Source organism: Rhinoraja longicauda, chromosome 8, assembly GCF_053455715.1.
Source record: "Rhinoraja longicauda isolate Sanriku21f chromosome 8, sRhiLon1.1, whole genome shotgun sequence".
Lineage (NCBI taxonomy): Eukaryota > Metazoa > Chordata > Chondrichthyes > Rajiformes > Arhynchobatidae > Rhinoraja > Rhinoraja longicauda.
The window spans coordinates 13,600,850-13,628,704 of record NC_135960.1 but is presented as its reverse complement, the minus strand read 5'-3'; the positions used below and the strand labels follow the sequence as shown (position 1 = coordinate 13,628,704).

The 27,855-nt window shown below is 41.1% G+C and overlaps 1 protein-coding gene across 1 annotated transcript in view; it reads right to left on the bottom strand.

Moving 5' to 3' along the window:
* The window catches only part of neb (nebulin), a 234,885-nt gene that overhangs the window by 73,993 nt on the left and 133,037 nt on the right, over window positions 1-27,855 (bottom strand). Inside the window, exons 88-110 of the mRNA XM_078404318.1 lie at window positions 27,187-27,291; window positions 26,904-27,011; window positions 26,699-26,812; window positions 26,016-26,213; window positions 25,211-25,315; window positions 23,114-23,218; window positions 21,498-21,602; window positions 19,758-19,865; window positions 19,488-19,601; window positions 17,681-17,878; window positions 14,715-14,819; window positions 14,498-14,602; window positions 13,998-14,105; window positions 12,844-12,951; window positions 11,234-11,341; window positions 11,022-11,126; window positions 10,815-10,919; window positions 10,615-10,713; window positions 8,421-8,525; window positions 5,225-5,329; window positions 4,776-4,880; window positions 1,960-2,064; window positions 1,760-1,864 (exon numbers count right to left, since the gene is read on the bottom strand). Coding sequence (XP_078260444.1) covers window positions 1,760-1,864; window positions 1,960-2,064; window positions 4,776-4,880; window positions 5,225-5,329; window positions 8,421-8,525; window positions 10,615-10,713; window positions 10,815-10,919; window positions 11,022-11,126; window positions 11,234-11,341; window positions 12,844-12,951; window positions 13,998-14,105; window positions 14,498-14,602; window positions 14,715-14,819; window positions 17,681-17,878; window positions 19,488-19,601; window positions 19,758-19,865; window positions 21,498-21,602; window positions 23,114-23,218; window positions 25,211-25,315; window positions 26,016-26,213; window positions 26,699-26,812; window positions 26,904-27,011; window positions 27,187-27,291 — 2,628 coding nt within the window. The remainder of the gene's footprint in view (window positions 1-1,759; window positions 1,865-1,959; window positions 2,065-4,775; window positions 4,881-5,224; window positions 5,330-8,420; window positions 8,526-10,614; window positions 10,714-10,814; window positions 10,920-11,021; window positions 11,127-11,233; window positions 11,342-12,843; window positions 12,952-13,997; window positions 14,106-14,497; window positions 14,603-14,714; window positions 14,820-17,680; window positions 17,879-19,487; window positions 19,602-19,757; window positions 19,866-21,497; window positions 21,603-23,113; window positions 23,219-25,210; window positions 25,316-26,015; window positions 26,214-26,698; window positions 26,813-26,903; window positions 27,012-27,186; window positions 27,292-27,855) is intronic.

Here is a 27,855-nt window from a genome sequence, read left to right as displayed (position 1 = left end):
CCTCCGTCCCTCTCTCCCCCTCCCTCCCTAGGAGATAGATTTAAACTTTAAAATGTGAATAACTTAAAAAATACCCCCTTCCCCTCTCCCTCCCGATCCCCCATCCCCTCCTCTCCCCCTCTCCCTCCATCCCCTTCCCCCTCCCTCCCTCTCCCCTCCACCCCCTCTCTCCCCCACCCCACCTCCTACACCCTCCAAATGTGAATAACTTAAAAAATATAACACCGATTTCAATGAAACTTCTTCCATTAGCACCAAAGGGACGATGGTGAGTAGGGTGGGCCTAAAATTGTCGCGCTATCATGTACTGTTTTGGCTGTAGTTCAGGAACAAACAAACAAGACTTTTAGTATATAGATGTGAGGGGCGCAGAGAGTGGTGAGTGCGTGGAATGCACTGCCATTGTTGTGGCAGATATGATTGTGGCATTTAAGAGACCTTTTGATAGGCACATGGATATGCAGGGGAAAGAGTGATATGGAATATGTGCAGTTAGATAAGAGATGATCTTGGATTCATGGAACAATAGGAACAATATCTTGAATTCATACTCTATGTTCTATCTAAAGTAAAGATGCACAGTGCGTAATGTTTTGAAAAATCAGTAAATTGAGTATAGTTCCCACCTATAAATTTGCCGAGATTTTGACCCAATGTAGAAGGTGATCAAACCTTATGTTCCAGCATGCTTTTGATTTTAAAATAACTGCACATATCAGACTCCGCAGGGAGTTGGCGTGAATGTGGGGAGAATTTTAAAAATGGACGAATGTAGGATTAACATAGTGGATGGTGGATGGTTGGTGCAGAGTCAATGGACTGAAAGGTCTGTATCCATGCTCTGTGTCTCTGTCAATGATAGAGAAGATGACGATGATAACATTGTAAGGACGACAGCTAGGTATGTTTTATGCAGTGCATATACACAGAAACCACCTTAAAGAGCTTCACTGAAAAGCAGTAAAATACTCAACAGGCAAAGGGGCAAATGCCAAGCCACAGGAAGGAAACAGTCAAAGAATAGTTTTTTTAAAAGAAAAACTAAACAGTTTGATTAGTTCAAACAAAATTAATCACAGAACAATGAAGGGGGGATGCACTGGAGGAAATCATTAAATATTGAAATTCCATGATGGCTGCCATTGGTTTAAGTTTGGCTCAAAATGGAAATGAAAGGTGGATTATCAATATTCCATTATAATCATGTCACAAGAAGGCAAACTGGGGTTAAAGGTTACTAGGAGAAGGCAGGAGAATGATTTGAGAGGGAAGAATGGGGTTGAGGAGGAAAAATAGATCAGTCGTGATTGAATGGCAGCGTAGACTCGATGGGCTATTGGCCTAATTCTGCTCCAATGTCTTATGGTCTTAAGGAATAGCCGAACAGACCCAAACAGATAATACCTATTCAATGATGTGTTGGATGCCCACTGTGATTCCTGGATATAATGATGCTTTGCCTTTGCAGTTCTCCAAGGTCATTGCCTGATCTCACCCATGCCATTAAATGCTGATATAAAGTTCTCCATAGGGGGGAAAAAAATCACTGCTACAGCAACTCTTCTTTAAGGCTAAAGATAGACACAAAAAGCTGGAGTAACTCAGCATCTCTGGAGAGAAGGAATAGGTGACATTTCAGGTCGAGACCCTTCTTCAGACAGTTCTTCAAAATAGGCCCCTATTCCATTTAACGTACTTTTTGGCCTCCGAAAAACAAAATATTCAAACACACCATCTATTCAAAAGCATGTCCACGCACCTCACTGATATCATCCGTGACTTTGCGATGGTAGACAATGTTCAGAGCATCCTTCACTGTAGAGTAATGTCCTTTAGAGTGCTCAAACGCTTCCTTGTACCGCAACTATGAAGAGAAAGTGGTTGTGTAATTAACACTTAATAATCACAGATGAACACAAAGTTACTCTTGCATTGAAAAACGTAAAATTCAGTACTTACATCACTGGCAATGTTGTAAGCCTTCTTAGATGTCAACAGCGCTGGTGTGTCTGGGATGGATATGTATTTGTTCTTCATGTTTTCATACTGTTCCTTGTATTTTAACTAACAGGAAAAGGAAAAGGTGCAGAAGAATAAACATCATCCTTATTTTTCACACAATTAATATTAAGTATAATTAACTTTTCACTGATTATTGATATTCATGGCAGATGCGTTATTAAAATTCTTATTAATTGGTGTAATGATTTATTGGTTAACTTGCTTAAATAGTTTCATACAAACACATTGGACATACAGGAGCAAAGAGGTCCTTCTGCAGTTGTACAGGGCCTTAGTGAGACCGCACCTGGAGTACTGTGTGCAGTTTTGGTCTCCAAATTTGAGGAAGGATATTCTTGCTATTGAGGGCGTGCAGCGTAGGTTTACTAGGTTAATTCCCGGAATGGCGGGACTATCATATGTTGAAGGACTGGAGTGACTAGGCTTGTATACACTGGAATTTAGAAGGATGAGAGGAGATCTTATCGAAACATATAAGATTATTAAGGGGTTGGACACATTAGAGGCAGGAAACATGTTCCCAATGTTGGGGGAGTCCAGAACAAGGGGCCACAGTTTAAGAATAAGGGGTAGGCCATTTAGAACTGAGATGAGGAAAAACTTTTTCAGTCAGAGAGTTGTGAATCTGTGGAATTCTCTGCCTCAGAAGGCAGTGGAGGCCAATTCTCTGAATGCATTCAAGAGAAAGCTGGATAGAGCTCTTAAGGATAGCGGAGTCAGGGGGTATGGGGAGAAAGCAGGAACGGGGTACTGATTGAGAATGATCAGACATGATCACATTGAATGGCGGTGCTGGCTCGAAGGGCCGAATGGCCTCCTCCTGCACCTATTGTCTATTGTCTATTGTCAAAAGGAAAACACAAGGAAATGGGAATTGGAGTAGACCTCGACCCCTCAAGCCTGCCTCTCCGTCTAATGCTATCATGGCTGTTCTGTGCCACAGAAGAGGCAACTCCTCCTCTGTGCTGGTTCTCCAGAGCCCTCAGTACTCATGCTCCACATCCTCCATAGATTCGACAACAATCTGCATCCTCCACCCTCTGGGATAGAAATTTGAGAGATTCAATACCCCTGGAGTCGCCTTATAGAAATAAAATCACCAGAAAATCTGCAGGATCATTGCAAAGGAGAGAGGAGATTCAAGTGCAAATTGCCCCTGAAATAGAACTTTCATTTCCATGACCTACGATACGATACGAAATGATGTGATAAAACTTTATTTATCCTAGGAGGGAAATTATAGACAATAGACAATAGGTGCAGGAGTAAGCCATTCAGCCCTTCGAGCCAGCACCACCATTCAATGTGATCATGGCTGATCATTCTCAATCAGTACCCCGTTCCTGCCTTCTCCCCATACCCCCTGACTCCGCTATCCTTAAGAGCTCTATCTAGCTCTCTCTTGAATGCATTCAGAGAATTGGCCTCCACTGCCTTCTGAGGCAGAGAATTCCACAGATTCACAACTCTCTGACTGAAAAGGTTTTTCCTCATCTCCGTTCTAAATGGCCTACCCCTTATTCTTAAACTGTGGCCCCTGGTTCTGGACTCCCCCAACATTGGGAACATGTTTCCTGCCTCTGACGTGTCCAACCCCTTAATAATCTTATATATTTCGATAAGATTCCCTCTCATCCTTCTACATTCCAGTGTATACAAGCCTAGTCGCTCCAGTCTTTCAACATACGACAGTCCCACCATTCCGGGAATTAACCTAGTAAACCTACGCAGCACGCCCTCAATAGCAAGAATATCCTTCCTCAAATTTGGAGAATATCCTTCCTCAAAAATTGGTCTGCCAACAGTCATAAAACACAACAAGATACAAGAAACATGAAATTAAAGTGACGAGTGGGAAGTTCAGGATTGGGGATGTGCAAAAATTGTGGGGGGGGGGGGATAGGGGGAGTGGGGAAGTGGAGTCAGTCTACCCCATGACAGAAGGGGGAGGAGTTGTACAGTTGATAGCCGGAGGGAAAAAGGATCTCCTGTGGTGTTCTGTGCTGACCTACAGTGATCCATAGGTAATGAAGGAGACCATTCATGCTATTCCTTCTCTCCAGCATTTGATCTGTTATCCTATGCATTACCTCTGCACAGTGCTCTAAAAATATTTTTTTATTATCTGGGACCTGCCATAAAATAAGGGGACTATTCCTGATAAAATTAATCATGATGGCATTTTCTGCTAATTGTGCTTTCCACGAAGCTCTGAAAATAATATTCCATTGTTAGATGCTTTAATATATTATTGCTATAAATTGACTGAAGAGCTGACTACCAATTGAAGCAAATTGTTCACAACTAATCTAAACTAAAAACGAAAGTCTTATAAAATCACAAGCAGTGGATTCAACATTTGTGATTTATGCTTATTTTTAAACCATATCACGAATCAATTATTAAAAATTAAGACTGTCAAAGAAATTCTTTGTAAATGGAAAAAATATATATTTTAAATCGTATTCTTAAATGCTGTGTGCTGTGGTGCTGTGTATTTTTAATATTTGATATCTAACAAAATGTTCACCAGAAATAAGCAGATTTGTGGAACGAATATAATTCTGAGTGCACTTTTTCTAGGGGTACAAGTGGGAACTCATGGCCGATAAACTTTATTTCTGTAATTTTTCAATAAAGTAAATTGATTTGTAAATTTCTCAATTTCTTCAAATAAATCCATTAAAAAAGATGCATATTTCTGTTCATCAGCAAGCATTCCAGGTAACTCTTCACTGTGCCATACTGCTTACCCCACTGGCTAAATGTTTGACATGCTTGGCATGTTCCAGAGACGTGGATTGTGCATGAGGAATATAATGCGGCCTCTCCTTTGTAGCCAATTCGACATACAAATACTGGTGGAGAAAAGAAATCAGAATTAATAATGGATGTAGCAACAAGTGGCACTTGGCAGGTCTTGCTCAGTGTGTACATTACTTCCTCCCACCACACTAGAACCCCAGGATTAATCCACAATACAGATGCTGAACTTTTCATCTCCTTTGGCAGGGTTGCATCTACTTCTTTGGCTTAAAATATTTCTAACTGGATCAAGGAGTCTAGTTAAACTGTCATGGTTCTTTAAAGCAGCAACATGAATCCTAACAGACATCAAAAGTTACAGGTATTTGAATGGAAAATTTCCAATAGGTAGGAAATAGGAGACCGGATGCCCCAAATGGAAGTGTAGGATACATACCTGGCTCTGAATCTGCTGGCCATGCTTAGCTCGGTCAAGATCCACAGTTCCAAGCAACGTTGTATATTGAGTCTTAGCTTTGTTCCCCTCTGCACGGTACACCAGCTAAAATTGTCAGGAAAAGTGTCAGTGTTAAATGACATGGCTTACGTTTTATCCATTCTCAGATCCATGATCAGCTGAGTGTGTAACACAGACCAAACTCAGACTATATTTATTCACAAAATGCTGGAGTAACTCAGCAGGTCAGGCAGCATCTCAGGAGAGAAGGAATGGGTGACGTTTCGGGTCGAGACCCTTCTTCAGACTGAAGAAGGGTCTCGACCTGAAACGTCACCCATTCCTTCTCTCCTGAGATGCTGCCTGACCTGCTGAGTTACTCCAGCATTTTGTGAATAAATACCTTCGATTTGTACCAGCATCTGCAGTTATTTTCTTATACTTCTTAAACTCAGACTATAAGTATCTCTATGAGGAGTTAATCTTCATCTTGAATTTGTTACGAATATAGACACATATTATCCCCATACCTGGAACAGATGAAGTTCCCCTGACTAATTTATGTTAGGTAAATCTAAAGGGGTACCAAGACAGGTAAATAATGCTTTGGTTCAGCTCAACCTGGATTTAATTTGGATAAAGAATACAAAAAGATTTGCCATTTTCTGAATGAAAAAAAAAATCTCATAATTTCAGTTCTAAACTAGTCAACTCAGCCAAGAGAAAGATTCATACTCCGTTAAATGCTTTAAGACATTTTTAGTGGTGTTTCAATGAGATAGAACATCGAACTGTACAGTGCAGCATGGAAACAGGGCCATTAGGCTAACTTTGATCAGGTCCCAGAGAGTTGTGAATTTGTGGAATTCTCTGCCTCAGAAGGCAGTGGAGGTCGATTCACTGGATGCATTCAAAAGAGAATTAGATAGAGCACTTAGGGCTAGCAGAATCAAGGGATATGGGGAGAAGGCAGCAAATGGGGTACTGATTGTGGATGATCAGCCATGATCACATTGAATGGCTCGAAGGGCCGAATGGCCTACTCCTGCACCTATTGTCTAGGTATCTATGTATCTAATTGAATGGCACAATAGAATTGAAGGACAGTTGTATAAGACTTTAGTGAGGCCTATGTTCAGTTCTGGGCACCATGCTGTAGGAAAGATGTTCTCAAGCTGGAAAGGGTACAGAGAAGATTTACGAGGATGTTGCCAGGACTAGAAGGTCTGAGCTATAGGGAGAGGTTGAGTAGGCTGGGACTCTATTCCTTGGAGTGCAGGAGGATGAGGGGTGAGCTTATAGAGGTGCATAAAATCATGAGAGAAATAGATCGGGTAGAGATATAGAGTCACTTGCCCAGAGTAGGCGAATCGAGGACCAGAGGACATAGGTTTAAAGTGAAGGGGAAAACATTTAATAGGAATCTGAGGGGTAACTTTTTCACACAAAGTGCGGTGGGTGTATGGAACAGGCTGCCAGAGGAGGTAGTTGAGGCAGGGACTATCCCAACATTTGAGAAACAGTTAGACAGATACATGGATAGGACAGGTTTGGAGGGAAATGGGCCCAACGCTGGCAGGTGGGGCTAGTGTAGCTGGGACATGTTGGCCGGTGTGGGCAAGTTGGGCCAAAGGGCCTGTTTCCACACTGTATCACTCTATGACTCTATGACTGAATGGCCACATATTCTCCCAGAAGAGACATTCTTCTGAAGAGCTTAGGTGAAGTTGTCATATCTCTGGTTTAGGGATCCCCAAATTCCTCTGGGAATGCTGTTCATCCAATTATCAGTCAAGAGCATGGGTTAGCTGTGCTTGACTTGTCTGCGTGGAGAAGCCTAGAGTTAGCAGTGGGTTACAGTAGTGCTGAAATCAAGTGTGAAGAATCTCAGGCTCAATGACATATCCTTTTGGTTAACTTTGCTTGATGCCATCATTAAGACAGCTCTATGATGCTGTAGACCTCTCTGGCCCTGGTGTTGGATTGCTAAGTCTACCTTAGAAAGTAGCTGGCTCCAATTATGCATCAGAGGCTCTGTTTGACCTTCTTAGACAGAACAAGCACTAGTTGTTTGACATCAATCTTACAAATGGATTTGAGCCTTGGTAAGAGAGGACGAGTGGAGGGCCTTCAGAAGCGACACATCCAAGCAGAATGTATGATTGTAAGCATCTGATTTTGTTACCATGACATGTACACATCAAATGGTAATTGTATTTTTTAAGTTGATCCAACAACAGCTACTTTTCTCTGTGCACCCAACCTGACCAGCTAGGAATCTCAGTTGTATGGCTGACACTCGACTTGCCCTTTTGAGGGACATCTTCAGAACATTGAGCCTCAGAACATTGACATGAGAGTCCCCTTTGGTGGAAGAACCTATGTTGGTAATATGGTGAACATCTCAATGCTCTTTGAAGAGCTCACTGCCAACATTACACAAGGCTTTTGGTAAAAGGGTGGTGAATCTGTGGAATTCATTGCCACAGACGGCTGTGGAGGCCAAGTCAATGGATATTTTTAAGGCAGAGATTGACATATTCTTGATTAGTAAGGGTGTCAGGGGTTATGGGGAGAAGGCAGGAGAATGGGGTTGAGAGGAAAAGATAGACAAATAGCAGAGTAGAATTGATGGGCCGAATGGCCTAATTCTGCTCCTAGAACTTATAAAATAATGTAACTGTAAATTTTGAGTAACCAAACCTAGACTTCTCCATGTCTGCAATTAACTTTATATAGTTGCCACTAAATTCTGATAGCTCTGTGGTTTAAAGAGGAAAGGGATCATAGAATTGAATTGGACAGAAATACACCCTTTGGCCCACTATGTATAGGATAATCATCAATACCCAGCTAAATCAAACCCACTTACTAGAACTTGGTCCATAGCCTTCTAATGCTTTAGCAATTTAAATGATTGTTTAGATACTACCGAACATATGAAAACACCATATTGCAGAAACCACTTAAGTAGGGAGTTCTAGATTTTAATAACCCTCTGGGTGAAAAAGATTATTCTTCAGAACCCCTATAAATCTCTTATCCTTAACCAAATGCCCTGTAGAATAATTGTATCCATACTAGAATTTCAGGAGTCTAGTAAAAGCCAACTAAGTACACTTTAGCCATTAAAAAATAGCAACATATTGCATTCTCATTTGAACACTATAAATCGGCCCAAAGGCTATATACTTACATTGCTCAGGTGAGTCTTCAATTCTGTCACACGTCTGTATTCAGGAGTATCAAGAACAGAAGTATGTGTGTCAAGCATTTTCTTGGCAACTTTGTCATAGCCACTCTGAAAAAGATAGAAAAGGGATTTTTTTTAAACGGCTTGATTTTTCATTTCTTTCACTTCATAAGGTACAGCAATGATTCAAGAAATGTCACTTGTTTAAATGCTTAGCGAATAGTGAAAGGCCTGGATAGAGTGAATGTGGAGGATGTTCCACTTGTGGGAGAATCTAGGACCAGAGGCCATAGCCTCAGAATAAAAGAACGTATCTTTAGAAAGGAAATGAGGAGGATTTTCTCTGGTCAGAGGGTGGTGAATCCATAGAATTCATTGCCAAAGAAGGCTGTGGAGGCCGTCAGTGGATGTTTTTAAGGCTGGGATTGACAGATCTTTGATTAGCATGGCTGTCAGGGGTTAAGGGGAGAAGGCAGGAGAACAGGGTTGAGAGGGAAAGATTGATCAGCCATAATTGAATGGCGAAGTATACTTGATGGGCCAAATGGTCTAACTCTGTGCTTATAACTTATGAACCTAACATACATGGACTATATTTGATATAAGAAATAATGAAAGCCCTTCATACTGAAACATTATCTCTGCTTCTCTCTGTTTACAGGTGATCCCTGACGTACTGAACAATACCAGCATTTTATATTTTACATTCAACACTTTCATATCATAATGAAGGACCTAAAGACAACAAAAATATGATGTAAACATAGCGTGGTCTCACTAGCACAATGAACCCATAACACAATATGACTGATTTTCCTCCAATTTGACTTAAGATCAACACTACTTCACTAGAAATTCACCCTGAATTATGTTAAACATGTGGTTTAACGCCAGAGACAGCGTATTGTACACGGCCTCTGAAATTTAGTTTGCTCAATCTCACTACAATTTACAACCAATACTATTTTGCCAAATTAGTGCTATCTATCATGAATAAACTGCTCCCTCCTCGAGACATCACAAGACTGGACGTGTGCACCAAAATGTATATTTAGCTACAAATGCAGGCATGTTTGGCACAATTAAGTCTTTCTTTGTTGCAGAGTCCTAATCGTTTATTTTCATTTGAGCAATGAAGACCTTTGCTTTGGCATATTGGTATTTTGGAGCAGATTTTTTTTGCATTGCAGTAATACCACATAGTAAAATCACAAGACAATTACTTTTCTCTTCACTTAAGGTACAACAAAGACTGTTCTACTTAAGAACACTGAAAAAGTCTGGTCTACCCCAACAGCTGCTGACGACCCTCTACCGCTGCACCATAGAGAGCATCCTTACGCATGGCATCCCTGTGTGGTACCTCAGCTGCACGGAGGCAGAAAGGAAAGCTCTACAGCGGGTAGTCCATAGAGCTCAGAGGGCCATCGGAACACAGCTACCAGACTTGGAGGGCATCTACAACACACGATGCCTCAGAAAAGCCACCAGCATCCACAAAGACTCTTCACACCCCTGCAACAGTCCGTTCGAACTCCTTCCATCGGGCAGACGATACAAGGCCTTCTACGCCCGCACCTCCAGACTCAGGAACAGCTTCATCCCCAGGGCCATAGCTGCTATGAACCGGTCCTGCTGAGGCGGATGGCCACAACGCATAGATCAACTTGCACTTTACCCTGTCTAAAACTGTTACAATTGTTTTGTTGGGTTGCTGTTGTCGAAATTACTTAAATTATTGCATCGTATGGGAGGCGCATTCCCAATCTCGTTGTACCCCTGGGTACAATGACAATAAAGATATATTGTATTGTATTGTATTGTATTGTATTGTATTGTATGGTGCGGCACTATGAGGTGCAGCTAGTAGAATTGCTGCCTCACAGTGCCAGAGACCAGTGTTTGATCCTGACCTCGGGTGTTGTTTGTGTGGAGTTTCCACGATCAACTGTGATTGCGTGGGATTCCTCCGGGTGTTTCCTCCCACATCCCAAAGATGTGCAGGCTTGCAGATTAATTGACCTCTGTAAATTAACCTTAGTGTGCAGGGAGTGGTGCAAAAGTGGCATAGCAAAGAACTAGTGTGAATGGGTGATTGATGGCCTAAAGGGCATGTTTCCATGCTGCATCGTTCAATCAAACAAAGTGCCTGGCACTAGTTAGAGACAGGTATGAATTACATTTAAAGAAAACCTACCATGTATTTGTGGAAGTCCCGCACTCGAATCATTTCGGGAGTTTCATACAGGAAGCATCCAGCGCCCTTCAGCCATTGAAGATCTTCCTTGTACTTATTCTATATGCGGGATAGTCACGATCTTAGTTACTGTCCAGCAATTATTAAGGTAGAAGTTTATATAAAGTGCATAAAGAAGAAAGAAGGGCTTTGATACTTACATCACTGGTTATTTCACCTACATATCGGTGATGGATCAGCTCAGGAGTGATAGGAAGAGAAATCATCTCTCCTTTGTGTTTGAAGTACTCTGATTTATACGACAGCTGAAGAAAAACAAGAAGTCACGTCATATAATTCTTTGGGCCCCCAGGTAAATCTATTTAGTTTCATTATTGAGGCAATCAATGTTCAGTTGGTCAACTTACGTCGCTGATTGCCTCTTGTGTGGCTTTGACTTGACGAATTTCTGGAGTGTCAGGAGAGGGATGAATCTTGTCTTTGTGGGTTTCATAATTTAATCGATAAAGTCGCTGGGCAAGGGTAAAATAGGAAGTGCATTAGACACGCAAAGAAGTTTTATGTAAGACTTTCACTTATGCTGATCAAGATAATTATGCGCACAGCATGCCTTCAGTACCTGATTCAGAATGTTATCTGCTTTCTTGGCTGTTGTGATGCTGATGGTTTCAGGGATCAATGTGTAGCCTCTCGCTTTCATATGTTCATAAGCTTCTTTATACTTCAGCTGGAAGAAATAAGCATGAATTTTCCTTTTGAATGATTGTCAGCTTACAAATAACGTCCTAATTATAATTTAAGCTTGGAAAATGGAGAGGACTAGAAATATCTATCGCAATGTTTAATTTAGTTTGGTTTGGAGATACAGTGCGGAAACAGGCCCTTCATCCCACCGAGTCCGTGCCGATCCCCAAACACTAACCTATACCTGGACCTAAAGGTTAGCCTTTACAATTTTACCGAAGCCAAATAACCTACAAGCCTTTCTTAAGCAATATACTTTAGGCTGAAATCTTTCTGGATTATTCCAATCTCTTGTTGTAACAACGCTGTCTGATTTTTCCACATTGGTTTTCCCAATCAGTCTTCATAACTAAAGCAGAAAATTAGTGAGATCCTGATGGGAACAATCACTCTGGCAGCAAGTAGTCAGGAACGTAGCCTGGGGATATGGCAATGGAGTGGGTCTCCATAATTGTGCATTTTTGTGCTTCCTTCTCCAGGGTCAGTCAGCCATCTTCCTGGAGTCATTTCCCATTTCATGAGCCACCTTTTAGGAGTCATAAGGTCATAAATGATAGGAGCAGAAGTAGGCCATTCGGCCCATCAAGTCTACTGCGCCATTCAATCATGGCTGATTGCTCGCTCCCTCCTAACCCCATTCTCCTGCCTTCTCCCCATAACCTCTGACACCTAGTCTCCTGGTACTCCTCGCCCCAGCCCTGTGACACCTTCAGGATAGTCATTGAGCTAAATGTAACATTATATTCGCAAAAATGCAATCGCCAAAAAAAACACTTCTGGTTAGTTTGAGCAGTATCAAGTGAGTATTGTTTTCTTAAGTGTCCTGATGTCAGAACAAGGTCCTCAAATGCAAAAGGCAGCACGATGTGCTACTTGCTATTTGATAACTGTCCAAAATCACTTTCTGAACATGGGAGCTATGGAATGGGTGCCCATAACTGGGAACATGTCTGTTTCACCAAAATAAATCACAGTCCAGTGGAAGAATTCAGTCAATTTGCCAAAATTTCATCTGGCAATGATCCTGAATGCTGTTTACTCATGTGGCACTGAACAGAACAGCATATGTTCCATTTATATTTCAGTCTAATGATTCAGTCAAATTGGTAGTAACACACATTTGTTAGGCAAATCCAGCTCCATAGTCTTTTGGTTTGAGCAACCTTGCCTTTAATATTTGTCATATATTCAATCGAGTATTAATTCTGCAAAACAGTGGGTAGAGAATTATTGAAACTTTTGTATTTTATAGGATAATAGCATCAAAACTCATCAGTTTATTAGTTCTTACCCAAAATTATTTTAGCATCTTTGGTTCCTTTGTTAGTTTTATTTTTATATTGTCGAAAGACATTTGGGAACAAAGGATAAAATTATACATATTTTAAACCATCTTTATTAAGCCAAATAGAAGTCGATATTGATAAATTCATTGGGGGTGAGTATAATAAAACTGTATGACTTTGCCACTTTTGCAATACTTACATCGCTGCGGTGAAGGTCGACCTGCTTGGCATGTTTTATGGACGGAATATCTGCTGGAAGCGTGTATCCCTTGGGGAGATATTTTCGGCCTTCATCACGGTACAGGTTCTAAAAAAAAGAACAATGTTAGCTCCAAACATTTGGAATATTGTGACCAGTTTTGGGACCCATATAGGAATACGTTTCTGCTGGTGATAGAGCGGGTCCGGAGGAAGTTTACGTGAATGATCCCAGGGATGATTGGATTAACGTACAAGTAGTGTTTAATGTCTCTGAGCATGTACTTGCTGGAGTTTAGGCGGATGAGTGAGGTTCTCATTGCAACCTACCAAATAATAAAAGATCTAGATAGAGTGAATGTGGAGAGGATTTTTCCAGTATTGGGAGAGTCTCGGACCAGAGTGTGGTGAATATGTGGAATTCATTGCTACAGAAGGTGTGGGGGGGGGGGGGGGGGAGTCAATGGGAATTTTTAAAGCAAAGCCAAGAGAATGGGGGTTGAGAGAGAAAAATAGATCAGCAAGGATTGAATGAGGAGCAGATTCGTGCAGCGTAGGTTTACTAGGTTAATTCCCGGAATGGCGGGACTATCATATGTTGAAAGACTGGAGCGACTAGGCTTGTATACACTGGAATTTAGAAGGATGAGAGGAGATCTTATCGAAACATATAAGATTATTAAGGGGTTGGACAAGTTAGAGGCAGGAAACATGTTCCCAATGTTGGGGGAGTCCAGAACAAGGGGCTACAGTTTAAGAATAAGGGGTAGGCCATTTAGAACTGAGATGAGGAAAAACTTTTTCAGTTGTGAATCTGTGGAATTCTCTGCCTCAGAAGGCAGTGGAGGCCAATTCTCTGAATGCATTCAAGAGAGAGCTGGATAGAGCTCTTAAGGATAGTGGAGTTAGGGGGTATGGGGAGAAGGCAGGAACGGGGTACTGATTGAGAATGATCAGCCATGATCACATTGAATGGCGGTGCTAGCTCGAAGGGCCGAATGGCCTCCTCCTGCAACTATTGTCTATTGTCTATTGTCTATTCGTTGGGCCGAATGGGCTAGTTCTTCTCCTACGTCTTAGGATCTTATGATCTTGTAAACCGAAGGAAAGGCTTCAGATGACCAATTAAAAACTTAAACTGAATCAGATGTTTACCTCGCTCTGTAATTTATTGGCTTCTCTTGCTCTATCCAGCTCCATAGTCTTTGAGGTCGGAACGAGTTTGCCTTTAATATTTGTCATATATTCATTCCGATATACAGACTGCAAAACAGAGAGGAGAGAATTAATGAATCTTTGGTATTTTGTAGGATATCTGGTAGGATAACGGCATCGAAACTCACCAGTTTCAGTTTCTTCCCAGCTGTTTCCAGACAACTGAACCATGCTATCAACAACTAAAGAGCAGTCCTGAACTACTATCTACCTCATTCCCTCGAACTATCTATGATCGGACATTACTGGCTTTATTTTGCACTAAACGGTATTCACATTATTCTCTTTATCATGCACCCATACACTGTGGAATACTCGAGTGAATCATGTAGCCCAGGAACAGGCCCTTTGGTCGACATCATGACCAACTGCGAATGGTAGAATTTAATGGTCCAGCTCTATATACCCTCCCTTCATCCATTATTTCAAGATGGACTTACATCGCTTAGCTGGCGGGCATTGGTAACAGCCTGCAAGTAGCCCGGGGTGTCCATGACCAGGGTGAAATTGGACTTTGCTGCCTCAGCCTTGGCCCTGTACTGAATCTGCGGGGAGTAAGCAGAACGATAAAGAATTTATTTTAAAAAATGATCCGAGAGAAAGCTTAGATAGACAGTGTCAAAGCCAAAGTGGGAATACAAAGTCATCTCTCCGTACATCACTTTGAAGGTCATAGGACTGCTTGGCACGAAGAATCAATGGGGTGTCCCAAACATTACATCCAATTCCTTTAAGCCAATTAAGGTCATCTTTGTATAGAACCTGAAGGGAACAAAAAGAATGTCATCAGCTGTAATGACCCAGGGATATATTTTTATCTACTTTCAAAACTATTGCAAAAAGAAAAGAGGACTGGCTCTGGAAATATTATCAGGAAACCCACATTACATTGCAAAGGCAGGTCGTAAGCAATTCGATCTGTGTAGCAGACAGAAAGCAGACTGTTCGTTGAATAGATAGACAATAGACAATAGACAATAGGTGCAGGAGGATGCCATTCGGCCCTTCGAGCCGGCACGGCCATTCAATGTGATCATGGCTGATCATTCTCAATCAGTACCCCGTTCCTGCCTTCTCCCCATACCCCCTGACTCCGCTATCCTTAAGAGCTCTATCTGAGGTGGAGCTCTCTCTTGAATGCATTCAGAGAATTGGCCTCCACTGCCTTCTGAGGATTTGAAGGAGATGTGGGATATTTCTGGAGAGAGTATTTGTGAAGCCTGAAGCAACAAGGGTACTCTGTCTTAGTCTCACAATATTAATCTAGTCTCTAGTAGTTACTTGGTAGAACTCATAACATTATGTACCTCTCTCCCGTGTTCCAAATCAGACCCCTAGGTGGCAGTGGAGTGAGGTGTCCACTGACTCGCTGAGCAGTTAACAAGTTGCTCAGACTAAACCGGTGAGACGTAAACCTGACAATGGCATGCAAGTTCAAATGGTGGCTCAGGCTGGGTGTTACCATATACCGAAGATAGACACAAAATGTTGGAGTAACTCAGCGGGACAGGAAGCATCTCTGGAGAGAAGGAATGGGTTGTTTCAGGTCGAGACCTTTCTTCAGACTGAGAGTCTGAGGTGGAGATCAAGGAAAATGTAAAATAGATCATTGTTAGCTAGGATTGTAGAATTAGCTACCTTGAGCTCCACCCCCTTTGATGTCTCGTTCACACCTTACACTTCCTTATCTCTATATCTCCCCCTCCCCTGACACTCATTCTGAAGAAGGGTCTCGTCCCGTAATGTCACCCATTCCTTCTCTCCGGAGATGCTGTCTGTCCCGCTGAGTTACTCCAGCACTTTGTGTCCATCTTCAGTTTAAACCAGCATCTGCAGTTCTATCCGACATATTACCATATACCTGTACTCTCACTCTGTTCTTCTAGGAACTCCTGTACTCCCATGTCCCTTCTGTCTTGATGGCATGGACCTCTTGCACGGGCACATTCCTACAAATGCCATTAACTCTCCAGTTGTGGATGGTAGAACTGTTCTTCCTCCTGCCCTCTTACTCATCTTGCGTCGTCCAAACTACCCTGCAAATACCTGCCCCGTTTCTGAGAGGTCCTTGAATAGTATACAAAAGAGATGGAGACCAGCAACTGCTCAGAGTCAGTCACTTGAACAACAGAGATATATTTGGAGTTAAGGGGACTTAGTCTTGAAAGGATTACATTGAGAGGTTATGTTCTTGAGAAATATAAAGTGAAAAATGGGATGAATAAACCATTCATCGGTAGGAATAAATTTTCAGATAAATAATCTGGAATCACTTGAAGAGAAAACTAGAATCTGTGTAGAGGAACATAGATTCCTTCTGGAGATGTAAACTAAGAGGACTGATTAACATAGGAATATAGAAACATTGAAAATAGGTGCAGGAGGAGTCCATTTGGCCCTTCAAACCAGCACTGCCATTCATTGTGATCATGGCTGATCATCCACAATCAGTAACCTGTGCCTGCCTTCTCCCCATATCCCTTGATTCCACTAGCCCCTAGAGCTCTATTAACCCTCCTCATCCTCATTTTCCCTGCAATATGTTGGTATAGATGATGAATGTCAATAAGACGTTCAGGCACAGAGCATCATTGTTGACATTGATAAACAAACACTTGGCTAAATGGTTAAATAGGGAGTATCTACAAGTTCTAATTCAACATTTTGCTGTATACCGTGGGTATGCTGAAGTGACATTTGCAAACATGGTTGTGATTGCCTCATTTCGGAAAGTTCCGAAATCAAACCTCAGACCTTTATCAATCTGATTGTCTGGGCCCTAGTGAGACCACACCTGTTTGCAGTTTTGGTCTCTAAACTTGAAGAAGGACATTCTTGCTATTGAGGGAGTGCAGCATAGGTTCAAGAGGTTAATTCCCAGAATGGCGGGACTGTTGTACGTTGAAAGACTGGAGCGACTGGGCTTGTATACTCTGGAATTTAGAAGAATGAGAGGGGATCTTATTGAGACATAAGATTATTAAGGGATTGGACAAGCTAGAGGCAGGAAACATGTTCCCAATGGTGGGGGATTCGCAAACCAGGGGCCACAGTTTAAGAATAAGGGGTAGACCATTTAGAACGGAGATAAGGAAAAACGTTTTCAGTCAGAGAGTTGTGAAGCTGTGGAATTCTCTGCCTCAGAAGGCAATGGAGGCCAATTCTCTGGATGCTTTCAAGAGAGAGTTAGATAGAGCTCTTAATGATAGCGGAGTCCAGGGATATGGGGAGAAGGCAGGAACGGGGTACTGATTGTGCATGATCAGCCATGATCACGGTGAATAGTGGTGCTGGCTCGAAGGGCCGAATGGTCTACTCCTGCACCTATAGTCTATTGTCTATTGATTATACATTTACCCATTGAATCAAGCAGAAAATTCCATAAAAGAGGACCATTTGCCTTGTTGAAGAGCATCCAATCGGAACTGGTCTTCTGTTCTCAATGCCTTGACCTACAATTGCTTTCCATTTCAAAGTTACATCCAATTTCCTTTTGAAATTCAACATTGAGTCACACCACATTTGCCGAGAAAGGTGTTTTTTTTAGATATGTGCAAACAAATTTTTTGTTAGTCCTCACAAGTTTCAATGGGGTGAGATATAAAATGAAATCCAGCACTTACATCGCTAAGCTGTTCATTGACTTTCCTGGCATGAAGATTAATCTGCAGATCTGGCAGGCAAGTCCACTCGTGAAGATACTTGCGGTAGTTAATCTCGCTGACCTTTGCCTGAGTCTCTTTGGCGGCAACCACCTCCAACATATCAGGCATGATGTGTATCTTCATCTTGTTCTTTTCATAATTATCTCTATACAGACGCTATATAGAACATAATGCAGAATGGTCAAGAATCTCCAAACTTTTGCCCTTTAACCTATTCTTATTGAACGAAACCTTGGCATACAAAATACAATGCAGAAAAAATTACCGTGATTTCTCACTCTGAGAAACTATTGTGATGGCCACTGCAGGCCTGAATGGTTCCTTCGTTATGTATTTGTAACTTTCCAAAAGTTACATTTGTTATATTAACGTAAAATAAATGCAGTAAATTGGGCATTAAGAACTGGCCAAAATAAATAGGTATTGAAGATTACAAAGAAGGAGAATAGTTAATTTTCACTTAGCATGAAGAATGAAGTATGAAGAAAGAGGGCCATGGTTTGATCTGAAAGCATCACATTGTGGCCTTCCATCACAGTGAGGAGAGGACTGGAGGAGACTCACTGTGATGGATGGTTTCTTGATGGATGTTTCTTTTGTGTGTTTTGGGGGTTGTGTAATTTTAATGCTTATTTTGATGCTTTTGTTGTTGGACTGTGGGTGACTGAATTTCGTCCAATTTGGATGACAATAAAGCTATCTTGAATCTTGAATCTTGAATCAATAATTTTGGCTTTGATACCTTGGCCTCGCCAACAGTCCATCTGTCCCTTCCTTTTTTGTGTCTGTTTTGTATGTGTTAAATGTATGTCTTTTAGTGTTCTGTAGCTTGTTTTGTGTCGGGGGAGGGGGGGGGGGGGGGGGGAGGAGAGTTGCAGGAAACCTTTTCTAATTTCTTACCTCAACGGAGATGCGATTTTTTTCCGTATCGTATCTCCATCCGCACTGTGGCCTAATATCGTGGAGTTGGCGGCATTTGCTGGAGACCGACTGGGAGCTCCATCTCGGGAGCCTGCGGGACTTACCATCACGTAGCTCACAATCCCTGTCGGGGGTGTCCTCTTTGGGGCTCCAACCGTGGGAGCCTGCGGGACTTTAACATCATGGAGCCCGTGGTCTCTTGTTAGAGACCGACATCGGGGACTCCAATCCGCAGGAGTTTTGACCGCCCCGACGCGGGAGTTTCGATCGCCCCGACAGGGGCTTCGACCGCCGGCTGCGAATGGTTCGACTGCCCGACCGCGGGACAATAAAGAGGAAGGAGATTGGACTTTATTGCCTTCCATCACAATGAGGAACATGGGTGATCAGCTGTGGTGGATGTTTATGTCAACTTTTATCTAGTTGTGTGTTCTTTTTGCTTTTCTTAATATGGCTGTAATCTGAATTTCACTGTACCTTAATCGGTACATGTGACAATAAACTGACCTTGAAATCTTAAGTATTTCTGAGAATGAAAACTTTCATTTGCAAATTTAAATTAAATTAAAGTCACAGAGACTTGTCACAGTCACTTTGTGGAAGGTCATGAATTGGGTTCCCCACACACAGAATTCTCTGTCTTTATTTTGAGGAGAAGATATTTAATGATTCAAGTGTGTTCAATGGCAGGTATATTTAATCTCTGGAACAGCTCTTGCTCAAAGCCGGGCAGAAACGGTGTGACATAGGGCAGGCATAAAGTCATGTTTGTTTTTGGAGAATAACATAAGTTATGCAGGATGAATCACTCTGAGTACATTGTGCAATCTGAGCACCTACTTACATCAAGGATTAATTTCCCAGTTTTCAGACAGTGCAGGGTGCGTGGGTCTTCCTCCACAGAGTGTGGCAATGTGTAGATAGCCTTGAACTTCTCATATTGTTCTCGGTACTTTATCTGAAAATTTGAGCATATGCAGTATTGGCATCCTCGATCAAAGAAAATGAATAGATAAAAATATCCTTCGATTGTTGCCGGTGGCATTTACTTTGGACGACACGCTTCAGAATTGTTTACTTTGCTTTGCATATGTGGTTATAATTCTCTACTTACTGGACTCAACACATTTTTCTGATTCTTCGCCAAAGCTATCGAGAAGGAATCCCCGGGGATTGTGTAGCTTGTTGCTTTTACTGCATCCCAGGCTTGCTTGTAGATATTCTAGAAAAACAAAATGTGGAAGAAAATAATCCAATTTAATCCAAATTCCTGATAAATATTTCAGCGAAAGAAAGCTACAAATTCTCCTGCTATCATGATTAGGTAGAAATCAATACTGATAAACAGGGGAAATCCAATAAGACAAATACAAGTGACACCACCACATGCATTATAAATTTATTATAATAATATTCAAGGTAAAAGGATTTTGACATTTTAGTCGAGCAAATATAAGCCAACTACTATTTAGCATGTTGCATGACTAATAAAGGCTGCTAGCATACATAAGGCTTATGTGTGTCATGAAATACAAGGGCATAACATAATTAATTCTTGAAAATTAGCAAAGTGTGCATTGAATTTAAAACCTATGTGCTTTTCATTCTTCCTGCTCAGACATCTTCCCTTTCTAACTTTGTCTGTTAATTTTAAGTGTCAGTTGTCTCGCTGTCTCTTCTAGACCAGCATGTTGTGAGTTTCAAGTCACATTCCACAGACTTTGCTTTGAAATAATTCATTAAACCTCACAAAACAAAAGTGTGGTTTTCAATAATTTAAGTAAAAATAATCCTACTCGAACTTCTGCAGTTTACCTTTTTGCAGAAATCCAAGCCTTTATATTTTATTGTAGGAGGTGAAGGGGGGGGGGGGGGGGGGAGGGAGGAGGATGAATGTGGGCCGATGGTGAGATTAGCCTGGAATCCTCAACAAATAACTTTATTAATGGGAATGTTTGAGAGTTATAGCAGGCAGATTAAGACTGAAGTATGTCTGAATATCCATCAAGAATTTTGAACAAATTTGGTATAACTTTGATGATGGTCAATGATTGGATTGGGGAGTTGCTGGGAAATTCTGTTTATTGGAAAAGTTAAAAATGTATAGTGATATGGATTATATGCAGGTAGATAAAAGATGGTCTCGGCATCATTTTTGGCACAGACATTGTAGGCTGAAGGGCCTGTTCATGTGCTGTATTGTTCCATATCCTATGTTCTATGTCTACCTTATCTATGCCTCTCATAATTTTATAAACGTCAGTCAGGGTTTTTCTTATACCATATGTTTCATTGAAATATATGATAATTTTATGTTCATTTTGGTTCAGCCATTTCACTTACCGAGAACGGTGAAATAATTAATTTTGCCCTTTTCTCTTTTCATATCCCACTTTTCTCCAAACACAAGAACGTAAGAAAATAGGGGTAGAAGTATAGCTGAACTGGTCCAGGCCTCAACTCCTCCTGTGGGTCAATTCTCATTTGCTCTCAATTCCCTTTCTTACAAAAATGTATACATTTCCTCATTAATCCCCCCCCAATAATCTGGCTCCACAACTCCAGAGAGCCATCACCATTGCAGGTTGTCGCTCAACTGCATGAAGGTGATAGTTCATACCATTTGTCACCAGCCTCCATTTTGTGGCAGCCTAAGACTGAACGGAGAAATCCTGATCTGTATAACTGAATGTGCTCTCATTCAGTACATTTAATTACTGCGCATTTGCTGGCTTATGACCTGTCCATGCCAACCAAGATGCCCCATCTACACTGGTCCCACCTGCCCATGTTTGAACCATATTCCTTGCCCATTTATTCCATTTTAAGACACCCCCCCATGCAGAAAACTTACACTGCTATACATAGACTTAAGGTCCTTGATCCTGTGGGAATCCAAAGTGTCTAAAGTGGTCGTGTACTTGTCTTTGGTTTTCTCATAGTCTGCTTTGTAGTTAATCTGGAAGAAAAAAATGTCAGCCTCTTGATTAGTTGAAGGTTACAATCATTGACATGCTGTGAAGTAAACCCTAGTAATCTGACAAATAAAAAATAAATCTTAACGGTACCCATAGGTGGACATAGAAACATAGAAACATAGAAAATAGGTGCAGGAGTAGGCCATTCGGCCCTTCGAGCCTGCACTGCCATTCAATATGATCATGGCTGATCATCCAACTCAGTATCCCATACCTGCCTTCTCTCCATACCCCCTGATCCCTTTAGCCACAAGGGCCACATCTAACTCCCTCTTAAATATAGCCAATGAACTGGCCTCAACTACCTTCTGTGGCAGCGAATTCCACAGATTCACCACTCTCTGTGTGAAAAAAAACTCTCTCACCTTGGTCCTAAAAGACTTCCCCCTTATCCTTAAACTGTGACCCCTTGTTCTGGACTTCCCCAACATCGGGAACAATCTTCCTGCATCTAGCCTGTCCAACCCCTTAAGAATTTTGTAAGTCTCTATAAGATCCCCCCCTCAATCTTCTAAATTCCAGCATTAATTCTTTACTTTATAGAGATGGAGACATGCTTGGGAAGTTGGCATTTGCCACTTTCCACACACTTCTTTTGGATTGTTGCCAACACAGCAGGGATGAACGACTGGACAATAAATATAGCAATTGTGACAGTTTTACTCCAGGAAGCCTGCTGTAGTAAATGAAAAGATTCAAAATCACTTGGGTACAATAGGTTGAAGCAAAGGGGCAGACTTTAGTGTGGTTGAGAAATCAAAACACCCAAACATTTAGGCTCAAAACTCCACCTAAATTGGCAAGCTGTGAACAATGTCAACTACATCCAATTCTGATACTGAGTATTCACACTCGATGTGAATGGAGCCAGCAGGCCCAGCATTTATTGTCTATACCTAATTGTCACAGAAACAATGTCAACAAGGCCATTTCCGAGTTTGCTACTGTGGGTCTTGAGTCACAGAGTCCAGACTGGATAATGCTGTCTGGAATGTCAACCCAACAGCATTCTTGTCAACCACTTGGGTTTACAAACAACGCTAGCACTTTCATGGTCAACATTATTGATGCTAATCTTTATTTATTTCCATATTTACTTCATTAACTGAACTTAAAACCCCTCAGCTGGGATTTGAACTTGCATCTCCAGACTAATCGCTCTGGGCTCTGATATTAATGCAAGTTCCACCCAGTTGATGCCAAGTTTAAAGTGGTTCTGGAATGTGTGCTCATATTTAATTTGCACAATGTAGGTGCTTGATCCTTCCTCCAGCAATTAATGGTAAAAATGTGCTAAAATAGTATATCAAGAGGAATACTCTCTTAAATGTTCACCCACTAACCTCACCAACAGCAGCCCAATGTAAAAAGAACTCCAGGAAATATCACATCGAATGATAAATTGAAAGTGTACCGACAGGATTATAATCTTAACAATCTCAGCCTATCTTTCATTGACCAAGTTGTCCTCGGCTGTTAAAAGGATACTTACATCACTTAACTGAACACCACTTTGGACAGCTGTCACATAGACTGGTGTATCAGTAACCACAGTGTAGTTCTCAAAGTTCTTCTTTCCACCAGTTCTGTACTTAATCTGCAATAAATCAAATTTCAAATGGATTCTATTAAGCGGCTTAGAAATGTGTCATTGTAAAGCTCTTTATTTGAAACCTAAGCAACTTTTCTCCACAGTGAAATGGAATATCAAATTTTTTTTTGTTGTGGTAATTTTGCATCCTTTTAGAAATGTGACTAGGCACCTGTGCAACAAGTCATATTATTCCAAGCTCAAAAGATCAGGAAATTAAAACATAATATCGTGAGAGCGAATGTCACTGATCATTCAGAGGACACCAAACGTACACATCATTGTATAGCTTGGACCTCATGAGAGAAAGCCCTATTACTTTTCTTTTATTCCTTTGGATCTATCTATACAATATGCCATGTATACAATATATAGCCATCTATCTCATCACCTGGCTGCTCTGGCCTTACCTCTCCCATGACCCAATCTCCCATCTTTTGACTTCCCAATAGACTGGCACACTCACACTCCCCTTCCTAGGACTCCATCTTCACTCCACAAATCTCCACACTCCCACACCCCCCCTTGAGAGGTAACAGTCTGAACGCAAAATTGAATCTCCCTCCCCGGGCCAAATGAAACCAGCCTTTCGTCCTCTCCTGTCAACCCCTCAACACAATCCCTCGAAGATATACATCAACCCTGGAAGATGCATTTTCCTTCTCAAATTCTGCAACTGTGCAAACATGAAGACATAATACCAGTTCAGCGATATTCAATGCTTTGGGCATTACTGAAATTTCAATGATAGTGTCAGGACCGCTCAACACTGCACATTTCTACACAATGATGAATTACAGTCAATCTAGTGTATTAATCCAGATACTGTTGGACACCCTTTTAGTCAAACTGAAGGCTTCATTTGTGATGTACACCGAAGCTGACACTAATTTGAGACAATAGATATGCAATGTGACTCTCCACTATATTTGACTGATTTTACTCTTTATATTCATATTAAACTTGTAGTCCTTGTAGTGTAGGAGGATGAGAGGTGATTTTACAGATGTGCAAGATCTTGACTCCAACCCCTCACATTCCACCAACACTCTCACTACACCTGCCAAACTACATGTAATAATAGATTACCGGAAGGTTCTGAACCTCCTTCTATCCAAATGTCTTGAAATGAGGCAGTAAAACATCCAAAAGACTTGCCAGTTCTTTTCCTTTTATTTCAAGTTAACATTTCACTTACAAGCTTTTCCTGAGGTTAGAAACTCAAAATTTTATGAAATATTAGGCATAGAAAATATATGTGAGCAGTTACTGAAGCTTTTTTCTGTCTTGCATACCAGCAAACTATGTAATAAGATTAGGTTTTTATATTGTAAAGTAAACTGATCTTTGGAAAGGGGTCTAAGTGCATATCCCAAGTGGTTATCTCATGCTTAAAAAACAATTACGCACATTGCAAAAATATTCTTTTTCTGGATGGAACAATATTTATAATGTTGCAAATTTACAAGCACTCTGACTTCAACTTTGGTCATCTATTTACTAAAAATCTTGTTTGTTTGTTTGTTCCTGAACTACAGCCGAAACGGTACACGATAGCGCGCCTTAATCACTGTCGTCCCTTTGGTGCTAATGGAAGAAGTTTCATTGAATTCAGTGTTATCTTTTTTAAGTTATTCACATTTAAAGTTTAAATATATCTCCTAGGGAGGGAGGGAGGGAGGGAGGGAGGGAGGGAGGGAGGGAGGGAGGGAGGGAGGGAGGGAGGGAGGGAGGGAGGGAGGGAGGGAGGGAAGGAGGGGGGGAGGGAGGAGGGAGGATAAGGGGGGTTGAGGGGGATGGAATGGGGGGAGGAGAAGGGGAGGGGGGTTGGAGGGAGTGGGGAGGGAGGGAGGGAAGGAGAGGGGGAGGGGGGGCAAGGGGAGGGGGGGAGGAGAGGGTGCTGCACCAATGCAGGAGAGGTTTGGGCCCAACGGGTCCACTTGGTCTAGTTTCACTTAAAGTGCGGGAATATTTGTTGAAAGGTTAAATATCCCTTACCTCGCTCTGCAGGCCATATGAATTTTTTGCTCGTAACATTTCCGGAGTGTCCCAAACATAACATCCCATACCCTTCAGCCAGTTCAGGTCATCCTTGTACACAAACTGTAACATGGATATAAAATATTAGTGAAAGAAGTCTTTCCCTATCAGCTCTTTTTAATTGCATCACTGTCAATAATTATAACCGCAATGGGCAAGCATGGTTTGTACTGTGAAGAGAATTTTCAAAGATGGTGAATTCCTCAGAAATATCAGTGCTGCAGAACCTTCTGTTTTGCTCAGAGGTAAAAGCTCTTCAGCAACCACGCAAGCAATCAGTAGTGTTTCAGCCAATTTTCATCTTGTACATGTAGTGCATTGATTATCACTGCCACCCATCTGTCTCGATGTTACGGTTGAGACTTCAGTTGCAATGTTGCTGTTTAAAGCAACTGGGGCAAGATTTGCAAGTTGTCCTAGTCAGCTGGTTTTTGGGTTTCACGGAAAGACTTGTCCTGCCCCAAAGGGTTGACCAAATTCTGCTATTGTTGAGAGATGCAAAACCTTTCTTCACGAGTCTAATTCATATTGTCTAACATTACACAATGTAAATTAGCAAGAGTGGCAAATGTTCTTCCCTTTGATGGAAGGATATAGTTTTCTTGATCTACAATGCTCATTCAAATCAATGTTAAGGCCTACAATGAAAACCCACAAAATTAGATATTTCCAAACACAAGCCCTCAAATATCAAATATCAAATGATCCAAAATGTCCCACTACTTATGGATAAGACTCACAAATCTAATGATCTGATACATACATCACTCAAGATCTCTTGAGCATTCTTGGCTCGAATGACATCATGCTCATCAGGCAGGCAGGTCCAACGATGATGATAGGTGCGGTATTCAATGTCGCTGAGAATTTGTTGGCATTTCTTTGCCACAATGTTGCTTATCATGTCATTGGGAATGTGAACTGCAGCTTTGGTATGTTCATAATCCTGCCTGTAGTCCATCTAAGTAAAGGAAATAAACAAAGTCGTAGAGTATGATAAATGATCTTAGCATATCAGAAATAATATTTCATACAATTTACGAGATACAAACATATGGATTGGGGATTTTTTTTATTTTAATGATCATCCAAACAGCCTCAAATGGAGGAAGCTAAAAAAGCTCCTAAATTTAAATGCAAGTCATGCAATATTAGATATTTTATTCGTGCCAAATATTCTTTTTTGACATTACTTTGCCTGCTAATTTAACAACAATGCTAACCAATTTAATATAGACAGGCTAACATTTCTGTTACGTTAACATGATGAGTTAACGGCAACTTTAAAGTTTCTCTAAAACCATGCTAAAGCAGTATAAAAGTTTGGTATTTTAATCTATGAGTCCTATCATATGTGAAGAGTAATTTGTTCTTCTTTTAACAACAAATACTTGGGAGGAGATCACAACACAATGGTAAACAGAGTGAATTTGAATATTAACATACCATGTTCCTCATTTTGTCCATTGCCATTGCATGGATGATAGCAGGGAAATCTTTGATATCTCCACCAGCCAAGTAATGTCCCTTGAGCTTTTCATACAATTGCTTGTATTTTAGCTGGAGAATGAAATTCAGGGTTACAATGCTTTATGGAGACTTTCAATGAATGCCAGAAACAAATATAAAAAAGGGATTAGTTTCTACTTACATTACTGCTCACATTTTCAGCATGTTTAGCAACAACCAGAGGAAGATAGTCTGGAGGCAAATTGTATCCTAAAGCTTTGCTGCCTTCCCATGCATTCTTATAGCATTTCTGTAGGGCATAAACCACATGTATCAAAGCACAATGCAAAACTTTAAACCAATAACAACTGAGAAACTACTCAACTATCTTTCTAGAAATGAGTACTGAAGAAGATTAATTATGCATAAAGTTATAAAGCAACAGCATGTCATACAATTTATAAACACAATATGCTAACACTCACCTGACTAACATGCTTGGCCATTTCCCGTGAATGTTCCAGTTGAGGTGTGTCAGGGGAACCGATGTATTTGCCTTTCTCAAGGTTGAATGTCTCTTTGTATTTCAACTGATAAAAATGAGATCAATGAGCTGTTAGAATTAACACAGCATTAACACAGTTATTAACACAGCAGATCCAACATTAAAAAAAAACATGGGAACGAACGTGAAAAACATCATATACCAATAGATTAAAAAACTCAACTTAATATAATCAGAGACCAAGCATAGACTTGGCGATTGTTTCACCGAAGACTAGTGCCTAGACCGCCAAGGCCTACTGGATCTCCTGGTTGTTCACCATTTTAACTCCCTTTCGCATTTCCATACTTACCTTTCATTCCTGTGCCTCCTCCATTGCCAGAGTGAGGCCATACACAAACTGGAGAAACAGCACCATATATTTTATTTAGGTAGCTTGCAACCTAATGGTATGAACATTGAATTCTCCAAATTTAAGTAACTACTTTAACCAACTCCTCCCCCCCTCCCCCCACCCCTCTCCACCTTCCTAGTGCCTTACCTGGACACAATCATTTTTCTCCTTCCCCTCCCTTTCCACCTCTATTTCTTCCTCTGGCTTCACAATTTGCAACTCTTTTATTCCTATCTTATTCCTTTTGTCTTTTCA